Consider the following 25,564-nt stretch of genomic DNA (forward strand, 5'->3'; position numbering starts at 1 on the left):
AATGTGTGCTTGTATGTGTGGAGAGAGAAAAAAAGTGAGAGCCAGAGAGACAAAGAGAAAATGTGTGTGTGTATGTGTGTGTTTGTGAGAAAGAGAGAGAGACAGAAACAGAGGGGAGGGAGAGAGAGACAGAGACAGACAGACAGACAGCGAGACAGAGAGACAGAGACAGAGAGAGGAGAGAGAGCACATTAGGAGGAGCAGGTGAGTAGGCAAACATCCCCCTTAGGACTAGAATCTCTTGCTCAGCACTCTCCCTCCAAACAGTCTGGTAAGAAAGGGCCTCATCTAGTTCAGCCTCAGCCTCTGCCCACAAGTGGGCACACAGCTTTTGCTTGGCTAGGATTGTGGAGGCAAAGACGTAGGTGTGCTGCGGTCCCCCCCATTCCCCTTACCTGCCTGGCCTGGAACACCTTGATCTCCTCCTTCTATCTGCCCCTCTCCTTTCCCTCCTCCTTTCCCCTCTCTTTTCCATCTCCCCTGTTTCCTCTCTCTTTATGCACTCTCTTTTCTCTTAGCTTTCTCCTCTTGTGATGGAGTGGAAGGAGCCCTGGATCAGGATTCAAGTGCTGCCTGGGCTGCCTTTGCCTCTCCCTGAGTAGGTAAGGGCCAGGGGCAACAGCAGCTGCCTGGGGAGGCTGGGTTTTTCATTTCCATCCTCCTTCTCCTCCCCTGTGGCCTCCCCTTTCCCTGCCTCTCTCTCCCTTCCCTCCCTTCTTTCTTTTACTCCCCACCCCTTTCTGCCACCCACATTGCCCGTCAGCTGAGCCTGGTGGGCAGTGCCCAGAACTGCTGAAGTTGGAGCTGGAGCAGGCTGGCCAGGCTGGGATTGGGATTGTGTTGGGGAGGGGGCAGAAAGTTTCTTCTGGGGGATCTGGGGAGACCTGGGTGAGAGTGGAGGGGGTAGTGGCGAGGCCCGAGAAGGAGGGCTTGCTGAGCAGGGCAGGGGCATCGGAGGCCAGGAGAAGAGGGATCCCAATTCCAAGGCCAGGATGGTAAGTGATGCCTCAAGTGGGGGTGGCTGGCTGATGCCCATTGGTCCATGTGTCCCTCCCACACCCCAGATCCAGCCACCCAAACTTCCCAGCTAGTGACAGGACCAGCCTAGTGCCAGCTCAGGGGGATGGGGATGGGCACACGTCTCTTCTTCCACTTCCCTGGTGGGAGCTTCCCCACATGTGTGTAAGGGACGGGGGCGAGCTGGTGGGTCTCTCAGCAGCTGCAGGGAGGAAGGGGTTATTCACCCTGGTCTGGGACTGTTTCCAGCTGGGAGGAGAGACCCTTCTCGTCTCTCCAAGTTCCCCGAGGTTGGTTTGGGGTAGGGGGGTCCCTTGCCCTGTCTCTGTCCCCACAGTGGCCCCAGGGCTTGAGTATGGTTTAGAGTAGAGGACCCAAGAGGGAGGATGGATGACGGGGCAGAGGAACCCAGGTTTTCTGGCTCCTGATACTGACCTGAGCCCCAGGATGTACCCCTGGAGGAAGGGGATGCTTTTTTGAGGGAAGCCTGACTTGGGAAGGAAGGGGAGTCCTTGCTTCTCTTTTCTTCTTCCTTATAGGGTTGAGGCTAGACCTCTCTGTGCCCTCCTCCCTCTTCCTCTGTCCTCACCCCCTGGGCACAAACACACAATGCCCCTTTCACAGCTGCCCAGCCTGCCTGCCTGTTTTGGGGCTTCTGGCTTGCAGGAAACAATATGGCGGGGGCATTGCTTCCTAGGGGACTCTGTGGCAGGCTGGTGCAGGGTATCCCCCCCCAAATCTGGGGGAGTTGGGAGAGATGGGAGCCGTGCCAGTGTGGGAGAGGCTGTGGATACAGAAGGGAAATGGATTTCTCCATCTGGGGGGGCAGTGAAGAGGCAGAGCTAGGCTATGGGACTGGGGGGGGCAGGTCACCCCAGCACCAAGAACAGTAGGCTGGTGGGAAAAAAAGACGAATTCTCTAGTCAAAGGTCCTGAGTGTTCCTGCCTCTGGGACCCCCGGGCAAGCCACCGAACCTCTAGAACTTGGTCCCTTCATCTGGAAAATGGGGACTAGATCGTCCCAAAAGCCAGCTCCAGCTCCCCATGCTACAATTGTCTACCTCACTTGTGTGACCTAGGGCAGGGGGCAGGGTTAGAAATGACTCCTTTTTTTGTAAAGATTTCCCTCTTTTATTACTTTAGTTTTATTTTTCCCCTTACCTTCTGGCTTAGAATCAATACTAAATATTGGTTTTGCATTAAGGGCTGGGCCATAGGGGTTAAGTGACTTGCTCAGGGTCACACTGCTAGGACGTGTCTAAGGTCAGATTTGAACCCAGGACCTCTTGACTCCAGGCCTGGCTCTTTATTCATTGAGCCTCCTAGCTGCCCATCCTAAAATCTTTTGAAGATTAAATGGGACTAAATAGAAGAAAGCCTATTGGGGAAAACTAGTATACTGAAGAGGAAAGAATACTGGGTTTAGGGCCTGAAGATCTGGGCTTGAATGGTATAATGGGTCAAGTGGTGTCCTTGGAATCAGGAAGACCTGGGTTCAAATCCCAGCTCTGACACTTACGGTAACTTTGGATAAATCCCATGATTTTAGGACCTCAGTGTCCTAATTCATAAAATGGGGCAGTGGGGGACACCGTGGCCTCTAAGGTCCTGACTCTAAATCTATAATCCTCAGAGACTTATCCGAATGGCCTCCTGGCATCAGGTCGATACATTCGACACTCTTCTTCCCCAGCTCTCAGTTTCCTCATCTATAAAACAAATGGGTTGGATGAGATGACCTTAAGTCCCTCCCAGCTGTAAACCTCAGAGACTAAGAAAAGACACAATAATAATTAGCTGGCTCTTTCCAGGTGATCACCCTGATGGCACAGATAAAACACACATAAATCATCTCAAGAACAGCACGTCAGGCTTACAGAGTGCTTTTACACAATTCTCTGCTTCTCACTGGTGTAAATCCTAGCACTTCATAAAAAGCAGGGCCACTGATGATCTCTGAGGTTCCTACCAACCCCAAGCACTTACCCAGCCCCCTGTTTTATAGAAGAAGAAACAGGCCTAGCAATTAGAAATGACTTCTGGAAGAAAAAAAGAATGAAAAGGAGGGAGGGAGAGATGAAGGAAGGAAGGAAGGAAGGAAGGAAGGAAGGAAGGAAGGAAGGAAGGAAGGAAGGAAGGAAGGAAGGAAGGAAGGAAGGAAGGAAGGAAGGAAGGAAGGAAGGGAAGGAGGAAGGAAGGAAGGGAAGGAGGAAGGAAGGAAGGAAGGAAGGAAGGAAAGGAGGAAGGAAGGAAGGAAGGAAGGAAGGAAGGAAGGAAGGAAGGAAGGAAGGGAAAAAGGAAGGGAAAAAGGAAGGAAGGAAGGAAGGAAGGAAGGAAGACTGACCTCTAGGTCACAGGTTGTGACCTCTGGTCAGCTGACTGCCCAGGTCAGCTGCCTGTGAGACCTGGGCCTGGCCTGCCCTCTCTGGGTCTCCCCAGGGGGTCTCCCCCCCACTGGTGGGCGGTCCTTTGTAGCCAGGGCTGGGGGTGGGGGCTGGTTCTTTCCTCTCTGGGGGGGGCGGGCCCAGGGCTGCCTGAGGCTCCTACAGCCCCCAGGGGGCCAGGGCAGGGGTCAGGGGGCGGGCCTGTGGGGGAGGGTTGAGCTGCTGCCTGAGCTGCTTCTCCTGCAGGACTGGGGCTCCTTAGATGCTTGCCTGCAGGCCACACTGTCTGCTCTGTACCCACCCTTCGGGCCCTCAGCAGGGGTGCTGCTGGGCCAGGTGCTGGCTGTGATTGAGAGGGCCTACGGGGGTGACGGGCTGCGCTATCTGCTGGACTTCCTGCTGCCTGCCCGCCACATACTGCACTGTGTCCAGCTGCATGCCTGTGTGAGTGACCCCTGAGCATGGGGGTGGGTGGGAGGGTGGGGGGTCAAGGGAGGGCTGGATCAGGTGACCTCTGGCCTCTTCCTGCTCTACTCCTCCACCTCAGCCTGAGTGACCTTGGGCAGCCGCTGACCTCTCTGAGGATCATCTGTAAAGGAAGAGGTTAGATCAGGTGACCTCCAGGCTGCTGACCTCTCTGAGGGTCACCTATGAGGGAAGAGGTTAGATCAGGTGTCCTCTGGCCCCTTCCCCTCCTCCACCCCAGCCTGAGTGGCCTGGCAGCGCTGACCTCTCTGAGGGTGCCCTGTGAGGGGAGGGGTTAGATCAGGTGGCTCCAGGCACTGACCGCTGGGAGTGAGGGTGACGAGCCTCTCAGGCCCTTCCTGTATTTGTCCCTCTTGTCCCCTGCCCAGGGTCAGTACCCGGGGCGCCTCTTTGCCCATGCCGGCTGGCCCCTGTGCCTAGGGGAGCACGTGGTGGTGCACCTGGCCTCCCTGGACTGGCGTCTGCTGGAGCCGGGGGACTTCTACCTGCAGCTGGTGCCCTTCCTGAGGCGCCAGCCCCGCCTGGTGCTCACCTGCCTGGCCCCTGGAGGTCACGGTGCCCAGCAGCTGCCCTTGCCAGAGGCCAGCTATTCGGCGATCTTCACACCCCGCTGGCTGGACGCCTTCAACGCTAGCCAGGCGCCCGGCCCGTGGGCCCTGGGCTCCTGCCTCCTGGTGGCCCCTGGGGGACGCGTCCTGAGGGTGCCCTGGGAGCAGGTCCTGAGGCCTTGCTTCTTGGATGAGCCGGGGGTTGAGGGTCCCCCCAGAGCCATCATGGCTTCGCCAGGACCCTCCATGTTGCCAGGCTCACGGGATGATTCTGGCAAAGACACCCCGGAGAGCCTGGACCCTCCTGGCATTCAGCAGTGCCCTGCGGGGTGTGAAGAGGATGCTGAAGTGCCAGCCTCCCCCAGCAGCTCTGATGGAGAGGAAGACAGTCTAGACCCCGTGGTGGCCCAAGCCCATGCCACCGACTGGAGGTATGCCGTGTGCAGCTACGAGGAAGGCCCGGAGCCTCCAGAGGCTGAGGCTGAGGCCTCCACCCCGCCTGGCCCTCCCCCAGGGGCCGTGGACCCACAGCTCTCTGCCCGAACACCCCTGCCAGATGGGCAGAGTGGGGAGGAAGGGACCGCTGGGGCCCAACCAGAAGAAGCCGAACCCTGTGGCAGCGAGAGCCCCCCATCTCCCAGGCCAGTCCAGGAGGAAGGGCAGGGCCGGGGACCCCTGAGACCAGGCCCTGGGTGCCCCCCGCTCTCCAATCCTGAGGATGCCCTGGAGAGGAGGGAGCCCAGGAACGCGGAGAAGGCCACAGGCCTGAAGTCACCTGGAGGTAATTGGGGTAGGGAGGGCACAGAGGGACTCATGGCGAGGGGACGGGCTTCCAGAAGTGCCCCTCAGGCAGAGCCCCAGCAGGAACCCAGCAAGAGCCCTGGACTTGGACTCACAAGACTCCAAAGGGTTCAAACCTCTAACTGTGTGACCGTGTTCAAGTCACAAGCTCTCTAGACTTCAGCCTCCTAAATGTCTGAAAAAGGATGGCATGGCTCAGTGCATAGAGCACCAGGCCCAGAGATGGGCAGTCCTGGGTTCAAATGTGGCCTAGCCCTCGCCGCGAGTGTTAAACATAAAATAAGGGTTTAAACATCAAAGGATGGCGTGAGATCAGGGCACTTCTCATTCTTTATCCTCTGATCCTCAGAATTCGGGGTCTCTGCGCTCTGGGAAACTTCTGGGGGGGCGGGGTTCCAGATCTTGGCTTGGGTTTCTTCCACCAGCAAACATCTTGGGAATGGACGGAACAGAAAAGCTCTCCTCGGGTGATCCTGAACAGTGTCCGGCCCTGCCTGTGCCCGTGATGCCCACCACCGCCCAGGACTTGTGCCCCCAGCTGCTGGCCAGTGGCCTAGCTGTGCTGCCTGGTAAGGGAGGGGGCAGGGGCTGTGGGAAAGGCTCATGGAGGAGGGGCATCTGGGCAGGAGGCCTGGATGGCGAGGGCTGCCCTTCCTGCAGGAACCAGGGACTCTGAGGGCCGAGCAGTGCTGTTGGTCTTTGCCCACCATCCTGCCTGGCACGGTCCTCACTGCGGCACCCAGGAGCTCGCAGGCCTGTTCCTTTATTTGCGCAGCATTCCCAGGTGGGACGGGGAGGGGGGGAGCAGGGCTTGGGCTGGATCCGGGGAGGTGGGGGCTGGGGAGGGGGCTGGGCTAGGGAGTGACCAAGGCCCTCTTCCTTCTGACCTTTGGCAGCCCCGAGGTGCAGGCCCTGGGACTGACTGTGCTGGTGGACGCCCGGCACTGCCCGCCCAGTCCCCACCTCTTCCTGGGGCTTGGCGAGATGCAGGTGAGCCCCGGCCTGCATTCTCCTCCTGACCTGGGCCCCATTCCCAGGCTCCTTTCTCAGGCGAGGGGAGGGAGGAGAGGCAGGATATAGCCATGGCTTTGTGGGGGCTCCTCCAGAGGAGGCCCAAACGGGGGCCGGCTCCAAGGCTTCGGGCCTGAGGGTTCTGGAGAGCGTGCCAGGACTGAGGGCCGTGGGCACGGCTGTTTCAGAAGGCTGTCCCGGGCTCCGTGCACCAGGTCCTTCTGCTGGGGAAGATGTCGGGGGCTCCACCTCCAGGACTAAAGGTACCCAGGCTGGCTGCCCTCTACCAGCCTCCTCTTGCCCTTGGCCAAGGGGTCACCCTCTTCCTGGGCCCACCTTCCCCTTCAGGCCCCCTCCCCCATGGGCCTGGACTGGCCCGAGCTCGTGTCCACCTGCGTCCTCCCCCGTGTTCATTCTCCCTCTCCAGCTGGAGCTGCTGTCCTCTCGTCAGGCTCTTCTCGCCTTCATCCCCAACTCCCAGCTGCCCCTGACTCTGGAAGGCTGCCTCCCCTACAGCCACAGTGCTTGGCTGGATTTCCGAAAGGTCAGTGCTGGGCCTGGGGCTTGAGCAAGGGTGCCGAGAATACCAGCTCCCCTCGGGGGCAGAGCCCCAATGCCTGGCTCTGGGGCCCCCGGAAAACCCTCCTGCCTGTCCTTCAGCGGCTGGAAGCCTTGCAGCGGAGTTGCCTGGAGGCCTGCGCCCTGCTTCGGGCGGCCATCGAGAGTGTGGAAGCTGCCCCTGAGCCAGAGGGGCCTGGGGTGAGTGTGTGCCCGATCCCCAGGAGGATGAGCACGGTGCCCATCCCCCGGCCCCTTTCCCTGAGTCTGTCCCATTGTCAGGGAGCCGGGCAGCTGCTGCAGGACCCACAGGAACTGATGAAGCGGGTGCTGAATGACCCTCAGCTGACCCAGCTGCAACGAGAGGGTGGCACGGCATTGGCACAACTACAGTGGGAAGATCCAGGAGTTGTTCAGAGCCCAGACTACAGGTGGGCATTGTGGAGAGGTCCATGGGTTGGGCAGAGCTTCCCAGCCCACAGTGCCCAGCTCAGGAGGCCTCTTTCTCATGCCAGGCTGGCAGTGGCCGAGGCAGGGAAGCTGTATGCTCAGGTAGACGGGCTGCTGCACCAGCTGGTTACTCTCTGCAACCAACGAATGCGGGCACTCGAGCTGGGAAAGACGGTGGAGGCCCAGGCAGGAACACTGGCCGAGGTAGGGGCGCCTTTTCTGTCTTCTGCTGCCCCCCACTTCTGCCCGTGCCGCTCTCTCCCTCTTCTGCCAGGGTTGGCGGTCCTGCAGACGTACCTGTAGGACGAGCTCAGAGACAACACTAGCCCAGGGAGCTGCCCTTCCTTATCCCAAGGCCTGGTGTGGGGAGGGGAGAGACCTGGGCACACCGCCCCCCTCTCTCCCTTTGGGGGTACCGCCCCCCTCCAGATCCAGGCCTGGCTGCAGAAGGTAGGCTGGCCAGGGCTGAAAGGGCCCGAGGAACCTTCGCTGGACATGCTGCTTGAGGCTCGGGATGCCTTCTGGGAGCTGGACCGGGTTGGCCAGGTGGGCTTGGGTCCGAGGAGCCTATTCCTCTTTGTGGAGCAGAGCCTGGCAGGGAGTAGCACACGGGCAGGGTTCAGGGTTCACAGGGAGACAGTCAGAAGGGACCTCAGCAATCACCCTGATCCACTTCCCCATTTCATAGTTGAGACAGCTAAGACCCGAAGCGTGGGGGCCCTGGGGCGGTCGTGGGGAGCAGCCTGGGCAGGAGGACATCCCGGGGCCAGGAATGGCCCTGACCAGGGCCTGCGCTCTCCCCAGGAGCACGTCCGGCAGGCCGAGGGGATTCTAGCTGGCTGGGAAGCGGAGGAGCTGGGCCGGCTGGGCGCGCGGGGAGCCCGCCTCCTCTCCTTGCAGACGCTGCTGTCGGAGTTCTCGGGGGCGCTGGCCCACCGCCGTCGGCAGCTCATGGATGCCCAGCAGCTCTCTCACCTGCTGGATCAGGTGGGCAGCCAGCGGGGGGCTGGACCTGGGCGGTCCTGCCTTCCTGGCAAGGCCCGCGCAAGCCTCCAGGGGCCGCCCCTGCCCCATTGCTCTCTGGCTCCCTGGCCGCCAGGGGTGACCCTGGCCTTTAGGCTGCCCCCAGCTCCCCGGGCACCTTCCTGAGCTGGCACTGGTCGTCCTTCCTACTAGCACGTGCCAGGCCTGACATGGACGGAGGGAGGGAGGGATCCTGGTGGGGACGGATACGGGAAGGTCTCTCCCAGGCTGGCCCGGGATGCCAGGCTGCCCGTCAGAGCTATTGTGAGCTGTGCCCGGGCCTAGGACAGAGGGGCCCGCTTCCTTCCTCCCTGGCACTCCCTGAGGCATGGCTTAGATGGCCTTGGCACTTGTGGGGGGCAGGGAAGCAGAGTCAGAAAACCCTGAACTCAGATCTTGCCCTCAAATACTGGGTGACCCTGGATGAGTCACTTAACCTGTTTGCTTCAGTTTCCTTCTCAAGCTCATTTTATAGGTGAGGAAACTGAGGCAGACAGGGTCGCACAGCTCATTAAGTGTGTGAGGCTGGACTTGAACTCAGGGCTTCCTGACTCTAGGCCCAGCGCTCTCTCTACTGCACCACCTCACTGCCTGAGAAACCAAGAACTAGGACAGCTCCTCTCGTTTTATAGATGAGGAAGCAGGAAAAGGAAGCGGTTTGTCCAAGGCAGTTAGAAAATGGCAGAGGTTTATAGACCCAGGAGTCAGGAGCCCTGGGTTCAAGAGGGCCCACATTCACAAGCTCTGTGACTTCAGGCGAGCCCCTTTTTCTGGGTTAAAGAACCCCCGAGGCCCCATCCGGCGTGAATCCGCCGTGGCATGGAGGCAGCCGGCACCCGGCTCCTGCCTCTCCCTCCTCTCCTGGGGGGAGGCGCCCACTGCCCTCTCCGTCTGCCATGAGGAGGCAGGAGCTCGGGTCCGAGGAGAGCGAGGAGGATTCGTCTTCCGGTTCTCTACAAACAGGCTCTCGCCACTAGCCTGGAAGGACCGAGTCTAGGTCTGGGGAAGTGGGAGGGAAGCCGAGTTTCTTCTGGAGAGGAAGCTGATTTTTGTCCCCTGCCATGCAGGCCCTGGCATGGGCACAGGACCGGCAGAAAGCGCTGGCCAGGCTGGCCGAGGAGAAACGCGCCTCCCCAGAGGCGGTGCTACATTACCTGCAGCAGCACCGGGCTCTGCACCCTGACCTGGCGCCGTCCCACTTTCAAGAGATGCGGGCCCTGGCGGCGGGGCTGGGCTCCAATCTCGCCACCCAGCAGTGCCACCTCGTGTGGATCCAGTGCCAAGACGCCCAGCTGGCTTTGGATAGGAAGCTGGAGGCTGCGCTCAGGGCACGGCAAGTGCTGCCCGCCTTGGCCAAGGGCTGGGAGTGCCCCCGGGGTGGCGGCAGCAGCAGCAGCAGCTCCTCGGACCAGGCCTCCCTGGCGTCCGGCAGAGAGACCGAGGAGCGGGCGAGAAGCCTCATTTCCTCGGGGCCCGCCCCCTCCCGCACCCTGAACAGGGCACGCGCTTTCAAGCCAGGGGCGAAGCAGAGCCTGAGGAGCTCCGTGGGCCAGCTCAGCCTGGGGGAGCCTTCGCCCTTGCCCTCGGCCTCCCCCCGCAGCCCCTCGGGCACGTTCACGGAGGCTCCCTTCCAGAGGTGCCTGGGCGCCCTGCACGCATTGCCCAGCCATCCCACGCTGGAGGCCAGCCCCCAGAACAGGTGAGCGAGTTCCGAAGTGGGCACAAATCCTGGGAGAGGCGGCGAGAGCTTGGAGTCCCCCCTCCAGGACGTATAGGCTGGGTCCCGGCTCTGCGCCTCAGTCCGCTTTCTCTGGTGCCAGGCGAGGGGGAGGCCGGGGCTGGCAGAGACGAGTGGCGGGGCGCGGAGGGAGCCCGGGGAGGACCGGCCCTGAGCTCTGCCCACCGGGCAGGCTGCGCCTGGTACTGGGAGAGATGGTGGCGACGGAGCGGGAGTACGTGCGGGCCTTGAACTACGTCGTGGAGAGCTACTTCCCCGAGCTGGAGCGGGCGGACGTGCCCCAGGTCCTGCGGGGGCAGCGGGCCCAGCTCTTTGGCAACCTGGAGAAACTGTGGGACTTCCACCGTCACTTTTTCCTGCGGGAGCTGGAGAGCTGCAGCCAGCACCCCCTACGAGTTGCCCACGCCTTCCTGCGTCACGTAAGGCCGCCGTCCCTGCCCTGCCCCCCCCCACCCCCCTGTCAGCCCAGCCACCCAGGCTTTGCGGAGAGCCCTCCCGGGGGGGCTCCTATGTTGCGGCCTCCATCCCTCCCGGGGCACCGGGCCTGAGGGGCCGCCACTGCCTTCCGCCTCCACAGAGGGAGCAGTTTGGGCTGTACGCCCTCTACAGCAAGAACAAGCCCAGGTCCGACATGCTGCTGGCCAGTCACGGGAACGCCTTCTTCAAGGTGGGTGCCCGTCAGGTCAGCAGCTCCTCACACTTCCGGGGGGCTCCTCCCCGCGGGGGGAGGCCTTTTGCAGGCCGATCCCCTCCCCCATCTCCAGAAGGGTGGAGGACGGGAAGAGCGGGGCTCTGCTCCTCTCTGGGCCCTTCCAGGGGCGATCGGCCAGACGGGCTTCAGGCTGGGGCCTCCTCCCCTCGCAGGATAAGCAGCGGCAGCTGGGCGACCACCTGGACTTGGCTTCCTACCTGCTGAAGCCCATTCAGCGGATGAGCAAGTACGCCCTGCTGCTCCAAGAACTGTCCCAGACCTGCGAGGAGGGGCCGGGCCCCAGCTGGGCCCGAGAGCCCGACCTGGCCGCCCTGCGCGCCGCCCGGGACCTCGTTCGATTCCAGCTGCGGCACGGCAATGACCTGTTGGCCATGGATGCCATCCGCGGCTGTGACGTGAGTGTGCGCCGCGTGGGCGGGGGGGCCGGGGAGGGGGGCCGGGCCGGTGCTAAGCCGCCGTCTGGGTCAGGTGAACCTCAAGGAGCAGGGCCAGCTGGTCCGCCAGGACGAGTTCACGGTGTGGTCGGGGAGGAAGAAGTGCCGCCGGCAGGTCTTCCTCTTCGAGGAGCTCGTCCTCTTCAGCAAGGCTCGGCACAGGCCGCAGGGCACCGCCTCCTTCATCTACAAGCAGTCCTTTAAGGTGAGCGGCTGGCCCGAGGGGAAGGGGCGCCCGCCGGGCCTCGGACCGCTCTCACCGCCGGCATCCCCTTTTCCCCGGCAGACGTCCGACATAGGACTCACCGAGAACTGCGGAGACAGCGGCCTGCGCTTCGAGATCTGGTTCCGGCGCCGCAAGGCGGGCGACACGTTTGTGCTACAGGCCACCACCCAGGAGAACAAGCGGGCCTGGACAGCTGACATCGCCAGCCTGCTCTGGAGACAGGCCGCCCGCAACAAGGGTATCTGCCCCGCCGTGGGTGCTGACGGCGGATGCTGGGGCACCGGGGCTGGCCCCGCTGTGGGTGCCGGTCGCCCAGGGTGTCCCAGAGGCTCTGAGTGGGAGGGAGATCACTGTGGGCTGAGGCAGCCAGGCCAGGAGGTTTCCTGTAGGTGACTAGAGACAAGCAAGGCCTTGAAGGATGGACAAGGTTTGGAGAGTGGGAGGCTACCTGCACCAGGACAGCCTCGTGGGATCAAAGACAGAAAGCGTGGGTTGAGCGCTTTTCCGTCTTGACCCAGTCACTTGGTTATGTTTTGGTTTTTGGTTTGTTTTTATTCTGCTGGTTTTTTAAAAAATGTTAATTTAGAATGTTTTTCCATGGTGATAAGATTCATGTTCTTTCCCTCCCCTCCCCCCAACTCCCTCCCATGGCCAAAGCATAATTCCACTGACCCAATCACTTGTTGAGGCCTCAGTTTCCTCCCCTGTAAAATAAGGGGTTCGCACTAGTCCCTTTCCAGGATTGCTTCCAGCTCTGTGCTTTCTCAGGAGCAGGAGGCAGATTTTGCATGCGTGTGGAATTTGGGAGACCAGTTTGGAAAAGTGAGGTCCGGCTCCGGGAGGGCCTGGAATGCTGAGCTTCTTTGTAGCTTTGGGAGCAGTAAGGGTCAAGGGGGCAGGAGTGACCTCACAGGTAGTGAACAGGCCTGTTCCTTACAAGATGAAGGGGCAGCAGTGTGGAAGACTGCCTGGAGGAGGTGAGGTACATTACTAGCAAGCCAGAAGACCTGGAGTTGAATCTTGGAGTGGCTCCCTGACCTTAGGAGGTCATATGAGTTCTCCGGGTCTGTTTCCTCATTTGTAAAATCGGAGGGTCCAGCTGATCTCTGAAGGGCCTCCTAGCTCTAAATTTCTGTTCCTGTCTGGCAGGAGGACATTCTTTGACAGGACATCCATTAGGAGACTTGCAAATGCAAGATGGATTTCTTGAGTATTCCCAGGGACCATGCTTCTGACATTTGGGGAGGGCAGTGGGCCAGCTGGGGTGGGGTAGAGGGCCTCTGAGCACTCCTGGCCTTGTTCTCCCCAGAGCTCCGAATGGCCGAGATGGTATCCATGGGTGTGGGAAACAAGCCCTTCCTGGACATCGCCCCTAGTGAAGCAGCCATCAGTGACCGCGCCATCAACTATATCATGAAGGGCCGAGGTACTGGCGAGGCAGGTGGATGGGGGAAACAGAACGGAGGACAAGAGGACATGCTATACTGGTCAAGTGGAGGGGGTGAAGTCCTACAGCTGGGCCCAATCCCTTCACAAGGCTGATCTCAAGTTCTCTGATTGGGACAGGAGCTCGGACTCGGGCCTCCATTGCAGTGTCCCTATTTGACCACACCAACCCCTACCCTGGGCCTCCGGCATCACTTCCTACGGGTCCCTCTTCCTGCTCCTTGCTGGGACCCCTTAATCTGCACCTGTGTGGGGACCCAACTCGACTGGGACTCCATTGGCCCTTGCATCGCACCTCTTACCCAGAGGAGGATCTGGATCCAGAGACTGAAACAGGAAGCCAGCCTTCACTGAGTATGTCTGTCTGTCCAAGGGGCTAGAGACCTAAGGGACTTGAGTGGGGTAGTCTGGGGGCTAAGGTGGAGGAGCTGGGCATGTAGACTGAAGGATGTGGGTAAGGATGGGCTTCTTCCCTCTCGGCTCACACTCTGGCTCCTTCCTCTGGCTCCCTCAGCTCCTGAGAGCTCCGAGGCCTCATCCCAATGTCCATCGGCTAGTTCAAGCAGCTCCGAGAGTGACTGTGTCCCTGGTTTGCCCCTGGCCAGTAGCTGTGAGGACCAGTCCATGGTGCCCCAGGAAGACAAAGCCCACTGTGGCCAGAGTCAGTCCATATCCTTGGTAAGTGTCCCGGGACACCTGGGGCCCTGTCCATTTCCTTCAGGAACTGAAGGATGCACCCATTTTTTATTTCACCTAAGTGGATTGGCCATCATTCTTTCCTGGGGAGGGCTGGGGCCCTGATGCAAGCATGACAAGATGCTCAGACATTAGTTTTAGGAGTTGGAGGGACCTGGGCCTGATATCTCTTGGGCTCCCACAGGTCTGAGCTCTGCTTTGGCAGATGTGATGGTGGATGCTGGATGGCCAGGAGAGAAACAACATCTTTGCACCTGTTCTTCCCCTCTGGGGGGGGGAGCAGCTAGGCTTAGGCCTGCTCCCCATTTCCCTGTTGTTGGTCAGGGCAAGGCCCAGAGCACCAGTTTGTGTTTTCTTTGTGGTTGATTCAGTTACCTAAGTTGATGACCTACATCCTGAACAGGAGGCCCTGGTAGTCACATATTCTGATATCTTAATCATTTTGAATGTCTGGGCAGCCACCGCGGCTCCTGCTAAGGGGTAAAAGGTGGGGAAGGGCAGCTAGATGCCTGAAGCCTGTGGCTGTTCTCCACAAAGAGCCTGTCCCAGGGTGGCCAAAAATGGCCATGACGTCTGAAGGAGGGCCCTCTCTCCCTCTCCTAGCCATCAGTGTTGGACAGAGCCAGCATGGCCCAGCTCTAAGTTCTAATAGAGTAAAGGAGAATTGTTGTGCTTTATATTTTAGCCAGGCTGACAGAGAACTTGGGGACAGCTGGAAATGGCTGTCATGGCTTCTGGGTATGGGGGTGGCAAGGTGGAGGGTATTAGTGGGGATAGAACAGTACTGGCCTGTGTAGTCGGCTCTCTGGGACTTGGGTAAAGGTGATTTCCCAATATCTGCTTTCTCCTTTGGCCCCAGCCCCACTAACATTCTAGGCCTGGGCTACCAACTCCTCAGCCTCAAAACCTCTTCCAATCTCAGGGACACAGAACCACAGGGCCTTGCTCTGGCTGACTGACCTGCCCTTTTCTGTATCCCTTTGGGGATATCCTAGTGTTTCTCTTTATTCTCTACTAGGAAAAGAAAGTTGGATGACCCTGTGAATCTGGGAAGATGGTGGTGGGTTAGGGTGGACAACAGTAGGTTTGCAGCACTTTGGGAGGGAATGGTGGGGCCAGCATGAAGCTGATGTCTTCAGCCCATCCCACCCCAAGCCTGATGTAACTTCCCCACCATACCGGCCAGCTCTCTTCCTCCTAGGCCTGAGCTCACCAGGATTCTATCCTAACCTTCATCCCTAGATCCATGTTATGATTTGACTTGATGGCTTTTTTGAACTGTTTCTAATAAAAGTTTATTGGAAATAATTTAGCCTTTTGCATTCTTGGAGAGGAAAGCTTACAATTTGTTCTGGTTTAGAAATTTGTTTATAAAAGGACAGGCTTTGTTTGGTTCATACACATATAACACCAGTAATACACCCATTACACAGATGCTCATACTCCTGCACCAAAGCCTAGGCACATACAGTTAACATGAGCTCCAGCTGTGGATGGCTCTTCCTCTAACACTCTTGCAGGTACTTCCCCAGGACTGAGTAGGAGACAGACCTGGACAAACCCTTCTTGATGAGCAGGTCCACACAGCGGCTATATTTCTGGGCAAATGGCAGCGTGAGCTGAAAGGAAAGCCAGGCCAGAACTGCCCTCAGCTCAGGTGCTCCTGAGGCAATATGGGTCTAAGTCCCAGGAGGCTCTGAGCTAGTGATGGGGCTGGGCTTGGACATAGTCACGGCCCTGCTGGAGAGGGGCAGAGGAGGAGGTAGGGTGATCACAGAACCCCAGTGGGGCCTCCCTCCTCTGATGTCAGTCACAACCATCCTCTGGGACTCTTGTTTGCTCTTCTTGGGAATCAACTGCAAGAGATCAATCCCCATCATGGCTGGAGGGGTTTTCCTATTCTTGATATTATGTGGACACTATGGGAGCCCCCAGGCTGTCTGTGGGTTATATATGCCTGTCTGATCTTTTTTCTGACCAAACACTTCTAAGATGACATCCTTTACATCACTTCTTGGTAATTCAACATTTGTATTGGGCCATAGTCTGCTCACATCCAAACTCAAACTTGCTTTTCTCTACCTTTCACCTCTTCCTCCTGGTTCTCTCCTCTCTGGAGTCAAATAATACAAATCTAATTCTTCTGTGCCTATCAAATTCTGGGTACCAGCCAGCTTGCCAATGTACCTCCTAAAACATGGTGCCCAGAACTTGATCCAATACTTTAGGATGGTGTGATTCAGAGAGAGGACAGTGAGGCAATGAATGACCTTTTCTGCATCTTCAGGCTCCCTTGACCTCTCTGCAGCCTTGGATACTTGACCATTCTCTCCTTCTTGATACCTTTCTGGCTAGGTTTTATGACCTGGTTCTCCTCCTACCTGGCTGCTCCTTCTCTAACTTCCTTGCTAGATACTCTTCTGGACCATGCCCTCTAACTATGGGTGACCCTCCAAGTTCTGTCATGGGCTCTCTTCCTCTATTCTGCCTCATTCAACGATCTCATCAGGACCCATTTAATGACTGTCTATCTTGATGCTTCTCAAATCTACCTATCCTGCTTGAATCTCTCTTCGGACTTCCAGTCTCACAGCTCCAATTAACTTTCAATCATCTTAATCCAAATATTTTAAAAATAGAACTTGCCATCTTCCCATTGAAATCCTTCTTGCCTCCTACCTTCCCTGTTACTATAACAGGAAGTACCATCTTCCAGATCTCTCCAGCTCAAACCTATAAGCCATTCTGGGATTCTTCACTAAGAACTCCCTATATCCAACCTGTTGCCAAGGTCTGCAGATGTTACCATTTACCATCATTCTCTTCTCTCCTCTAACACTGCCCCAACAGACCTCATCACCTCACACTTGGACTACTGCAATAGCTTGCTGGTGAGTCTACCTGCCTCAAGTGTCTACTCACTCCAACTCATCTTCCATTCCTGTACTAAAGTGATTTTCCTAACAGAGATCTAATCATATCACCCCTTTACTCAATAAACTCCAGTGATTGGTTCCATGTTGTTTCCAGGATCAAATACAAAACTCTCTAATGACATTTAAAGCCCTTTATAACCTAGCCCCCACCTACCTTTCCAAACTTCTTACCACATACTTTTCCATAAAGTGACATTTGCCTCCCAGTGGCTCCATAAACAAGGCACTCCATCTTTCTGCTCCAAGTAATTTTTATGAATGTTTCCCAGGCCTGGACAATTCCTTTCCATCCTAGCTAAAATCTCATTTTTTACTAGAAGTCTTCTCCACCCCATCCTGATTCCAGTACCTTCCTGTTATTTCCCATTTATCCTGTATATAGCTTGTTTGTATATATTTGGTTGCATGTTGTCTCCCCCATTAGACTGTAAGCAGGGATTGTCTTTTGCCTTTTTGTGTATCCCCAGGGTTTAACACAGTGCGTAGCCCAGTGCCTGGCATATAGTTTTAATAAATGATCACCTATCATCTCATGCTAGACATTTTTTCTCTATTTATTCAAAGCTCCCATTAGATTTTTGGGTTGCCATGCCATACTGTCAAATTTCCTCTGAGAAGGAAGAAACCTGCTTTTGTTGCAATTCCTCTCCTGCATTTTTCACAATTGGTGTCTAATGACACTGGGCCACTTCCAGGTCCAATACTTGCCCAACTACCTTTTCTGAACTCAAGGGTAGGACTTATACAATTAGTTTGGCCCATCATTTTAGCTCACTTGAGATCTAGTGGGATCCTGACTACTGATGAATGTATCAATTATCCTAACTTTTTGCTCTCATTTTCTGATGTGACCACTTGAGCTAATTATGAAGGCTTTTCTGTCAGGCAAGGAGAAGCAGCTCCAATCACTTTTATTCCTAACAATCCCCTCCAAGAACTTCAGGCACTTTAAATTGAGAGAACACTCTGGGGGTGGCTAGATGACTCACTGGATAGAGTGCCAATAGTAAAGCAAGGGTTTAAAACAAAAAAAAAAAGACAGAGCACTCTCTCCTGTGTGCAGCTTTTCCAAGCTTAACCTCTCTTACAGCTGCACTGGAAAGAAAATCTAACCTGTTCCGGTCCTTCCCCTCCTCTTTGCCCCCTCCCCAAGTCTCTTTGGTTTTCTGCACACTAACTCTACACTCTAATCCCTGTGGAGAAGTTTGGCATTAGTTTTGTTAACTAAGCTCAGCCTGGCAATTTCAGGAATCCATTGGGTCCTAAGCCAGAGAAAAGTGTATTTGCCAGGCTAAGCCATCATACTAAATTATAAACTCCTGAGGGCAAGGTCCCTGTCTTGTAACCCTCATGCCTTCTAGATAATAGGTTGTTCTTGACTTATTGTTAGAGAAGCAATATGGAGGAATGGGACGAGCTTTGGACTTAGTCTCAGAAAGTCAGTGTCTGAAGCTTGGTTTCAGAACCACTTGACTTCAGGATCTTGTGCAGGCCAAGCAACATGTTGGCCTAATGTTTCCTCATCTGTAAAATAGAGGTGGTAATACCTGACCCACAGAAGGTATTATATAAAATAATTTTTGTTGTGACTTCAGAACAATAAAGTGACTAGTCCTCTTTTGCCCTAGCACAGGATCTTGCATAGAGAATGCTGGAGTTGGAAAGGATCTTGAAAATGATCTTGTCTAATCACTATAGATTACATAAGAGGAAACTGAGGCTCAGTGATTTCGTGCCATATCACACAATTAAAAAACCAGGTACACTCCCATTCTACATCCAACTAGCTTTCTACTTTATGATACTGCCTGTCCATTGTAAGCCCCTAATATGTTTGATTAATGAACAGGTACCAAGAGGCCTTCCACCCTGATGTGGTATAGTAGGGGGCAGTTCATGGGGAATGAGAGTGAGAGGAAAGCTGAGCAGGGATAGAATCGATGTCTGGAGCTGTTGGAGTTGGTCTTTATATTCTCACTTAGGTTTCTATTCTTTATGGGTACCAGCTCCACAAGCTCTTTCCCCTCACATGTAGAAATGGTTATAGGATTCACTCTGGGACCACTGAGAACTTTTTCCCACTTCCACTTTCACACAGATGACAATGAGCCACCTTTGTCTACCTGCCCCCTCAGTAGCATCTCAGAGCTCTCCTTGAGGAACTCTTAACTGGCTTGGTCCAGCTCTGGGAGAACTCTTACCTCTACCCAGCTGTGCAACCGTTCCTGGGTGTGCCTGTCGTCCTTAAAGCCTGTGATGGTCAGCAAATCTGCCACAAACTGTTTGGGAGTGATGTGAAGGGTCTGCCAGGAAAACCACAGGTCAACATCTGTTTCCCCTGCCACTCTATACCACCAGAGGTGGGGGATGGGACACTGGGCTGCTCTCCTGAAGCCCGTGTTTCAGTTCCTTCTTGATCTAATGTCCCCACTTCCAAGGCATGCTATGCTACTTCTTGCTCTTAGATCCTCCTCTTCCCTTTTCCTCCTTACCAATCAATCTCCTCCCTATTAAACCTTCCACCCACAGCTAGTTCCCTCATTCCCCTATTCCATGTCACATTTCTCCCAGGTTTCTCCCAGGCCCAAGTGTGGTGTTCACTTATTACTTGAATCCTCCTCTTGTTGATTGGATAAGGGAATAGAAAAAGTAGGGGTTTTCTCAACCCAAGAGAGGTGTCCCCAGAGGCTTCTCATAGGGCCACAGGGAATACCCTAGACTGAAGCTAGTAGAGATCCCAAACTCACCTCTAGCCCCAGCCCCAAGTCCAAGGATAGAGGGAAGATCACACATACCCACAGCCTATTGGCCAGGGATACCACCTTGGCCGTCACTGCTTTGGGGTCCTTCTGTCTAATAGAATCCAATATGATGTCGGTCAGGAAACAGTGGCATTTTCGGGCATAAAACATCTCCTCCCGGGACAGAGAGAAACTCAGGAAAGTCACCTCTGCGGAAAGAAGGTAAGGCCAGTTTTATACAGTATGATAACCAACAGATTATTATAGAGTCCTTGATTCCATCTAGAAACCTTGGAATGAGGATCTTTAAGAAGAATCACTTGGAAAAGATTGCATCCTCATGTAATCCAGGCTGACTTTTTCTGCTTGCCATTTCTGCTCGTTGTATTAAAGTGAAACTCCCAAATAGGCCTCTCTGGAGTCCCAGACACACCAAGCCCTTTAACTACAAGTCTCTTATCTCTGAAGGCTTTCCTTTGTTCTGACAGTCTTTGATCTCCAGAGAAGCCTGAATTGGAGAAAGTACTAGATTTGGAATTGCATGAGCTGGATGTGAATGATTCTGTAAGTACTATCTAGGTAACCTTGGACAAGTAAATTTCCTCATCTATAAAATGGGGAGTTTGGAGTGAATAATTTCTTCTTTCCAGCTCTAATCAACCCTGCATGCTATGATCCTATGAGAAGGCTGGTCTTCTAAAAATAACACATCTGGGAGAGGACTCAAGGAATTCTATCAGAGACAAGAGTTCCCTAATTATTTATCCCCTTCACTAACCTCTGGATAGAGTGTTGGTCTTAGGTGGGGCCAGTCTGATGTCATCAAGCTGGGTGGTATATACCACACTGTCCTCAAAGAATGTGCAGGAGCCATCACTCCCAACGACTGGGGGATGGGTCACTTTGAGAATGATCCCCACATCATCCAGCTCATCAGTTTCAAGTGCAGGCTGCTCAGGAACAGAGGTCTCTGTGGAGGAAACATGTGCCTTAGTTTCCCTGTGGCAGCATATCACTGCCTAGATAGCACGTGTAAGATGGGAGTGCTGAACTAGAAGATTTCTATGGTGCCTTCTACCTTTAATATGGTGTTAATGCAGTCTGATATTCTGTCTGCATAGGTTCCTATTAATGTTAATATGTCTATGAAGTGGAGATTCTCCCCCAAAGAGGCAGTCTCATGGTTACAGACGCTGGCAACATACTTTCGGTTCTGTTGCTGGCACTAGTTTCCCTCCCCTGGATTCCAATGCAAACATTGTTCATAGGTGCAAAAACATGGGACTCATGTACTCTACTGCTTCCACAGATGGCCACTATGGTGGTTGTCTTGGAGACATGAATTTAGAGCCTGAATAAAGTGGACCAGAAGCAGGAATTGAATAGACAAGGGGGAGAATTATTTGGAAACAACATAAGTCATTGGAATATGGAGGCAGCAAAAAATCTCACTTAAAATGAGGGAACTAATGGTTAGAAATCTTTTCATTATAGAGACATAGTAGTTGTAATGAATTTAACCTTTGTTCATGTGTTTTCTGGCTACTTGATGTCTCCCCTGCAGGTCTATCTGACCATCTTCTGACAGAATCCAGGCATATACATAGAGGGGGCAGGTATTCTCACCCTGTACTCAAAAGCAGTGTCAGGAACCCATCAGCAAAGATAGAGGTGAAGACTATAATCCGAAAGAGTATAATGTGGTAGAAAGAAAGAGAATTGAATTGGGAGTCAAGAAATTTGATAGGTTCTAATCTTGATTTTGCCATTAACTTGTAATGGATAAGCCACTTCCTGCCCCTGGGCCTCTCTGTTCCTCCTCTGTAGAAAGAGGGATTGGGGCTAATAGTGCTCTGACTAACTTGGCCATGGAACTCTTTTGAGTTTGAAATACATTGGTAGGAACCATAAATGTTAGTTCAGGGAGACACATTATATGTACAAAGGGAATTGGTGATATTTGGAGCAATGCAGAAGAAAGTAAATCTGTTTTCATACTGAAACTGCTGCATGTTCTAGCCTTCTGGTATAGAATTTCACATTTAATAATTTGAGGGTAATATTGCTAACATTACAGGTTCTGCAAGGATCCCTTCCTTGCCTTTCATCTCCCAGAACAATGGAGACCCACACAACATACTTTGGGTAATGTCTGAACAAAATGAGTCCTAGAGTCCCTCTAGGCTCTAAGCCTCTGAAAATTCTTACTAAAATAATCCTTTGTTTGTCCTTGTGCTATTTTCTGGATTTTACAAGAAGAGAGTGTCTAGGGACACTATTGAACTATAAACATCCTAAAGGCAGGCACTGGTTCCTATACATTTTGTCTCTCCTCCAATGTTTACCAGAGTGTTGGGGCTATGGTAGATGCTTAATAAATATTTTATTGGTACTCGCCTTTTTCTTTTGCTCCCTGCCTTCCCCAGTCTTTCAAGGCAACGGTTCTTTTCATGGGCAGATATGGCCTGAATATTTGCTCTGGGCCCTTTTCCTTGGCTATGGTCACTGCCTGGGGACTTGGAGTCTTCTCTGCAGCAGCTGGTCGAGTTTTCCAAGGACCAATGGCTGGACTGAGCTGGCAAGCTGCCTCATTCCCAGAGAGTGGCCGTGCTGTGGATTCTTCTAGGTTTGTGCTTCTGGAGGTTGCCACTGGTGGGAATTCCCACTGCTTACAGTTGACCATGTCCCACTCTCGAACCAGGGAAATCAGTTTCTGCATGGGAGTGACAGGAGGATCTGTAGTTTCTGGTTTGGGGATGATATTGACTGTGGAGCACTTCTTCTTTGGAGGGCTCTCAGGATGGCTCCAGTGCCTAGGATTGGCAAACAGCCCTGGGCACTGAGGATACACCCCAGGGTTACTGGTTCTCTTGACACCTCTACACAGGGATAAGTGGATTGTTCTAGTATACTGTTCGTTCTCCTCTGGTAGGCTTGGCCTGGCTGGCACTCCCTTCACTTTGCTCCAGGGTGTCCCACAGCAGTCTCTAAATTCCACAGGCATGCAGGGGGCAGTCTGAAAAAGGAGAAAACAGAATAGTCTGAGCCTGGGTTCAGAGCCTGACATGGAATTTCTAGACCCTATAATCCTGAGCAGGTCACCTCCCTTCTCACCTTCATTTTCCTCCTCCATAAAATGGTGGTGATGAACCCTGAACTACCGGCATCAGGGGATGTGTCAGAATTAAACTTGGAAAGTTAACAGAGAGCTCACCTTTTCTAAACCTCTCATTTTACAAAGGAGAAACCCGAGTCTCCACAGAGTTGATTGGCTCATTCAAGAGAAGATGGGGGGAGGGGAGCAGGGAGAGTAGCAAAGTGAGGATTTGAACCTGGGTCCTCTGACTTCAAATCTAATACTCTCAAAGCATTCTTAGAAATATGAGCTAGTATTATTCCAAGTTGTCTCTCAACCTGAGGGCTAATCAGTTTGTCCAGTCCCATCCCCCCCCCACCCCCAGGAGCTCACACCTGACATAGATTACCCTAATTTGGGATCTGGTCAGTCATTTGGATGATGTCCTAAGGGCAGGCTTTCTCCAGCAGGGGCAGTGATATTAATAGGTTTTATTTACAAGTGCTGAGTAAATCCAAAAGGGCTCTCACATAGCAGTGGGTAATGGTCCCTTTTTTTGGAAGGCAATTAGCCGATGTGGAAGGAAACTGCCAAAGAAGTAGGAGGCACTGATGATGAGGAGCTAGACGGACAGAGCATTGGACCTAGAGTCAGGTCAGCCCAAGGACAAATCAGTCTTGGATATTTGTAGTGACTACTGTGAAAGTCACTTAACCTCTCTTTGCCTCAGTTTCCTTACCTGTACAATGGGGATAATAACAGCACCTACCTCCCAGGACTATTGGAACAAATGACATAATAATTGCATAGCACGATGCCTGGTACATAGTAAATGCTATATAAATGCTAGCTATTGTTGGTGGTGATGGTCATTTCACCCTGTTGGCCTCAGTTTCCTCATCTTGAAAAATGAGCTGGAAAAGAAAATGGCAAACCACTGCAGTATCTTTGCCAAGAAAACCTCAAATGGGGCATGAAGAGTCAGACCCAAGTGAATAACAACAAATTATTATCATACTTTGCCAGCCTTAAAGTGCTCTCCAAATTCTAGCCACTGATGATAACTAACATTTTTATAGTGCTTTCAATGCTTACAGATGAGAAAACTGAAACTCAAAAGAAATTAAGTGACTGGGCCAAGTCTCACAGCTACCAGGATAAGGGTCACAAGCTGTGAGCTGAGGAGGGTGAGTGGGATGCTCAGCAGGGTCTCAACTACTTACTTCCTTAGGGCCTCTGCTAAGCTCCACAGGTGGACCTTCAGTCACCACATGCAGTCTCCGGATGGGAAAAGCTGCTTCACTCTCAGACTCTTTCTCTTGGGTCCATGATCTGCAAAATCCAACTGGGGCCCAGTCAGTGAGCAGATGTCCCCCACCATCACCCAGTCCTTGAGGCTGCCCATGGGCTGGACATGAAAGTACTGATTGTAGAAGGTGGGAAGGGGAAGTGGCAAAAAGGCCTCAGGGTCTGCCTGATACAGGGGCCATGGGAGGTGTGGCAGACCTCTCCACAATCACAGCAGCCTGGCAACGCCCAGTGAAGGTTGGGATCTCAGGGAACCATCATGGGAATGGATCTGATCTAGACTGATTCTAAATATACCCACACTCTAACTTCCTGGTTTGGTCTCCAATTCCTGAGCAGCTGAGGGTCTTCAGAGCATTAAAACCCAAGGACTGATATAGTTGAGAATTGCTTGTTGGAACAAGTCACTTTGGTCTCAAGTCTGATTTCCTTTTAGGCTTGTGCTTCACTTTCCCCTAGCTGAGAACCCACTTCCTTTTCCTGGAGTGGAAAATTGTCCTCTCTCCTCTCCAAGATGTTTGCATAATCACTGCCATGCATTGACCTCAGCCACAGGTAAGACTTTATGGCATGAAATAACCCAAAGTGGATTGGGCATGTGAAGCAAAGGCTTTTGTCTTAGCTCTGTCAGAAATCTTACTGGTTAAATTTGGACAGATTTCCTCTGCTTGGGACTCAGTTTCCTTATCTGTCAAGTGAGATAATCTCTAAATTGCCTTCAATAATAATGATCTACTGCCTATTTCACTGGGTTTCTTTGAAGAAACTGTTTTGTAAACCATAAAATACTACAGGAATGTAAGTTATTCTTTTAAAATGTGTTCTGGAAGAGTTTATTAGTGTCTCACCAGTACTGATCTCTGTTAGATACATCTCTGAATTAGCTCCATGTCTACACTAAATAGAACAAGTGTGTTTTGGAGAAGATTTTGCCTAAATGGACTCGTGTAACAGAAACCCTTGGTCTGTATTTCCTGAGATTTTCCTTACCTGTAAGCCTCACACTGAGAAAGGGCTTCTGATAGAGAGGGAATTCTGTACTCCTCAACCTCCTGACAGAAGAGAGGCCATTCTCTGCAAATAATAATAGGCTTGTCAGTTTGGCAACTCATTACTATTCTGGGCTGAACCAGGATATACTCTGATTAGGGAGTTCATTTTGGCACCTGTGACACCAGGATTCCTTATGTGACAATCAAGGAAGCATTGAGTACCCACAAGTGCCCAGGCATTGTTTTAGTGACTGAGAGAGATAGTTTATTCTATGCTCTTATGGAGCTCAGATTCCAGTAGAGGAGAAAGAGATAGATACCAAGATAGTTATATTATTACATAACAAGTGCATCAGGGAGGTGTAAAATAAAGCAATATTTGAGAATGGAGGGGTAGCATTATCAGATAACTCCAATTGTTAGAATGACCTCTGCCTTTTACTCACCTTCTTTGCCTTCTTTCTTCTCCAACCCAGTGAAAACCTTAAAGGATTTGAATCAATTCTTGGCTATTTCATACTAGGTCAAGTTCAATTCAATGGGCATTAAGCATATATATTACATGTAAGACTCTGTTCCATCAGCTGGAGACAGAACATTTTGTAAAATGGCAGTCCCAGTCTTCACAAAACATATTCTACTGGGAGGAATATGACATGGACACAGAGAGGTATAAATGTCAAGTAGGTTGTAATAGGGGCAAAGGCACAGGTTTTAGGCAATTTTGGGAAGAGAGAAGATAACTTTGAGTACCTCCAATCTTCCAGATCCTTTATTCAACTTTGCTCTTGAGTTTCCATGTTCACACATAATCAGTGCTATGGCATCACTGGCATCTTATAGTGAACCAAATAGGAACCAAATGCCAGAAAACCTGGTTTCCAACCCAGTTGTCTTATTGTGTGGCCTTGGGGGAAGAACTTAATATCTATTGGACTCAGAAGCCTTCATCCATAAAATAGAGTTGATTATCTCTTTGGT

The 25,564-nt window shown here is 53.2% G+C and overlaps 2 protein-coding genes across 3 annotated transcripts in view; one reads left to right on the forward strand and one right to left on the reverse strand.

Moving 5' to 3' along the window:
• Positions 1–14,838, forward strand: part of PLEKHG4 (pleckstrin homology and RhoGEF domain containing G4) — a 17,801-nt gene extending 2,963 nt beyond the window's left edge. The window contains exons 2-23 of the mRNA XM_056818508.1: positions 3,421–3,845; positions 4,256–5,216; positions 5,662–5,805; positions 5,897–6,020; positions 6,133–6,226; positions 6,436–6,510; positions 6,675–6,791; positions 6,908–7,006; positions 7,088–7,236; positions 7,321–7,459; positions 7,685–7,801; positions 8,060–8,242; positions 9,346–9,977; positions 10,189–10,435; positions 10,594–10,683; positions 10,881–11,123; positions 11,197–11,367; positions 11,449–11,626; positions 12,698–12,814; positions 12,955–13,188; positions 13,349–13,512; positions 14,549–14,838. Coding sequence (XP_056674486.1) covers positions 3,421–3,845; positions 4,256–5,216; positions 5,662–5,805; positions 5,897–6,020; positions 6,133–6,226; positions 6,436–6,510; positions 6,675–6,791; positions 6,908–7,006; positions 7,088–7,236; positions 7,321–7,459; positions 7,685–7,801; positions 8,060–8,242; positions 9,346–9,977; positions 10,189–10,435; positions 10,594–10,683; positions 10,881–11,123; positions 11,197–11,367; positions 11,449–11,626; positions 12,698–12,814; positions 12,955–13,188; positions 13,349–13,512; positions 14,549–14,566 — 4,721 coding nt within the window. The 3' untranslated portion in view covers positions 14,567–14,838. The remainder of the gene's footprint in view (positions 1–3,420; positions 3,846–4,255; positions 5,217–5,661; positions 5,806–5,896; positions 6,021–6,132; positions 6,227–6,435; positions 6,511–6,674; positions 6,792–6,907; positions 7,007–7,087; positions 7,237–7,320; positions 7,460–7,684; positions 7,802–8,059; positions 8,243–9,345; positions 9,978–10,188; positions 10,436–10,593; positions 10,684–10,880; positions 11,124–11,196; positions 11,368–11,448; positions 11,627–12,697; positions 12,815–12,954; positions 13,189–13,348; positions 13,513–14,548) is intronic.
• Positions 14,800–25,564, reverse strand: part of KCTD19 (potassium channel tetramerization domain containing 19) — a 42,397-nt gene continuing 31,632 nt past the window's right edge. For both annotated transcript variants that reach the window (XM_007477156.3, XM_007477158.2), the window contains exons 10-16: positions 24,582–24,665; positions 23,507–23,615; positions 21,605–22,223; positions 19,986–20,177; positions 19,262–19,416; positions 18,668–18,769; positions 14,800–15,149 (exon numbers count right to left, since the gene is read on the reverse strand). In XM_007477156.3, the coding sequence (XP_007477218.1) occupies positions 15,036–15,149; positions 18,668–18,769; positions 19,262–19,416; positions 19,986–20,177; positions 21,605–22,223; positions 23,507–23,615; positions 24,582–24,665 (1,375 nt within the window). In that variant the 3' untranslated portion in view covers positions 14,800–15,035. The remainder of the gene's footprint in view (positions 15,150–18,667; positions 18,770–19,261; positions 19,417–19,985; positions 20,178–21,604; positions 22,224–23,506; positions 23,616–24,581; positions 24,666–25,564) is intronic.

Source organism: Monodelphis domestica, chromosome 1 (genome assembly GCF_027887165.1).
Source record: "Monodelphis domestica isolate mMonDom1 chromosome 1, mMonDom1.pri, whole genome shotgun sequence".
Lineage (NCBI taxonomy): Eukaryota > Metazoa > Chordata > Mammalia > Didelphimorphia > Didelphidae > Monodelphis > Monodelphis domestica.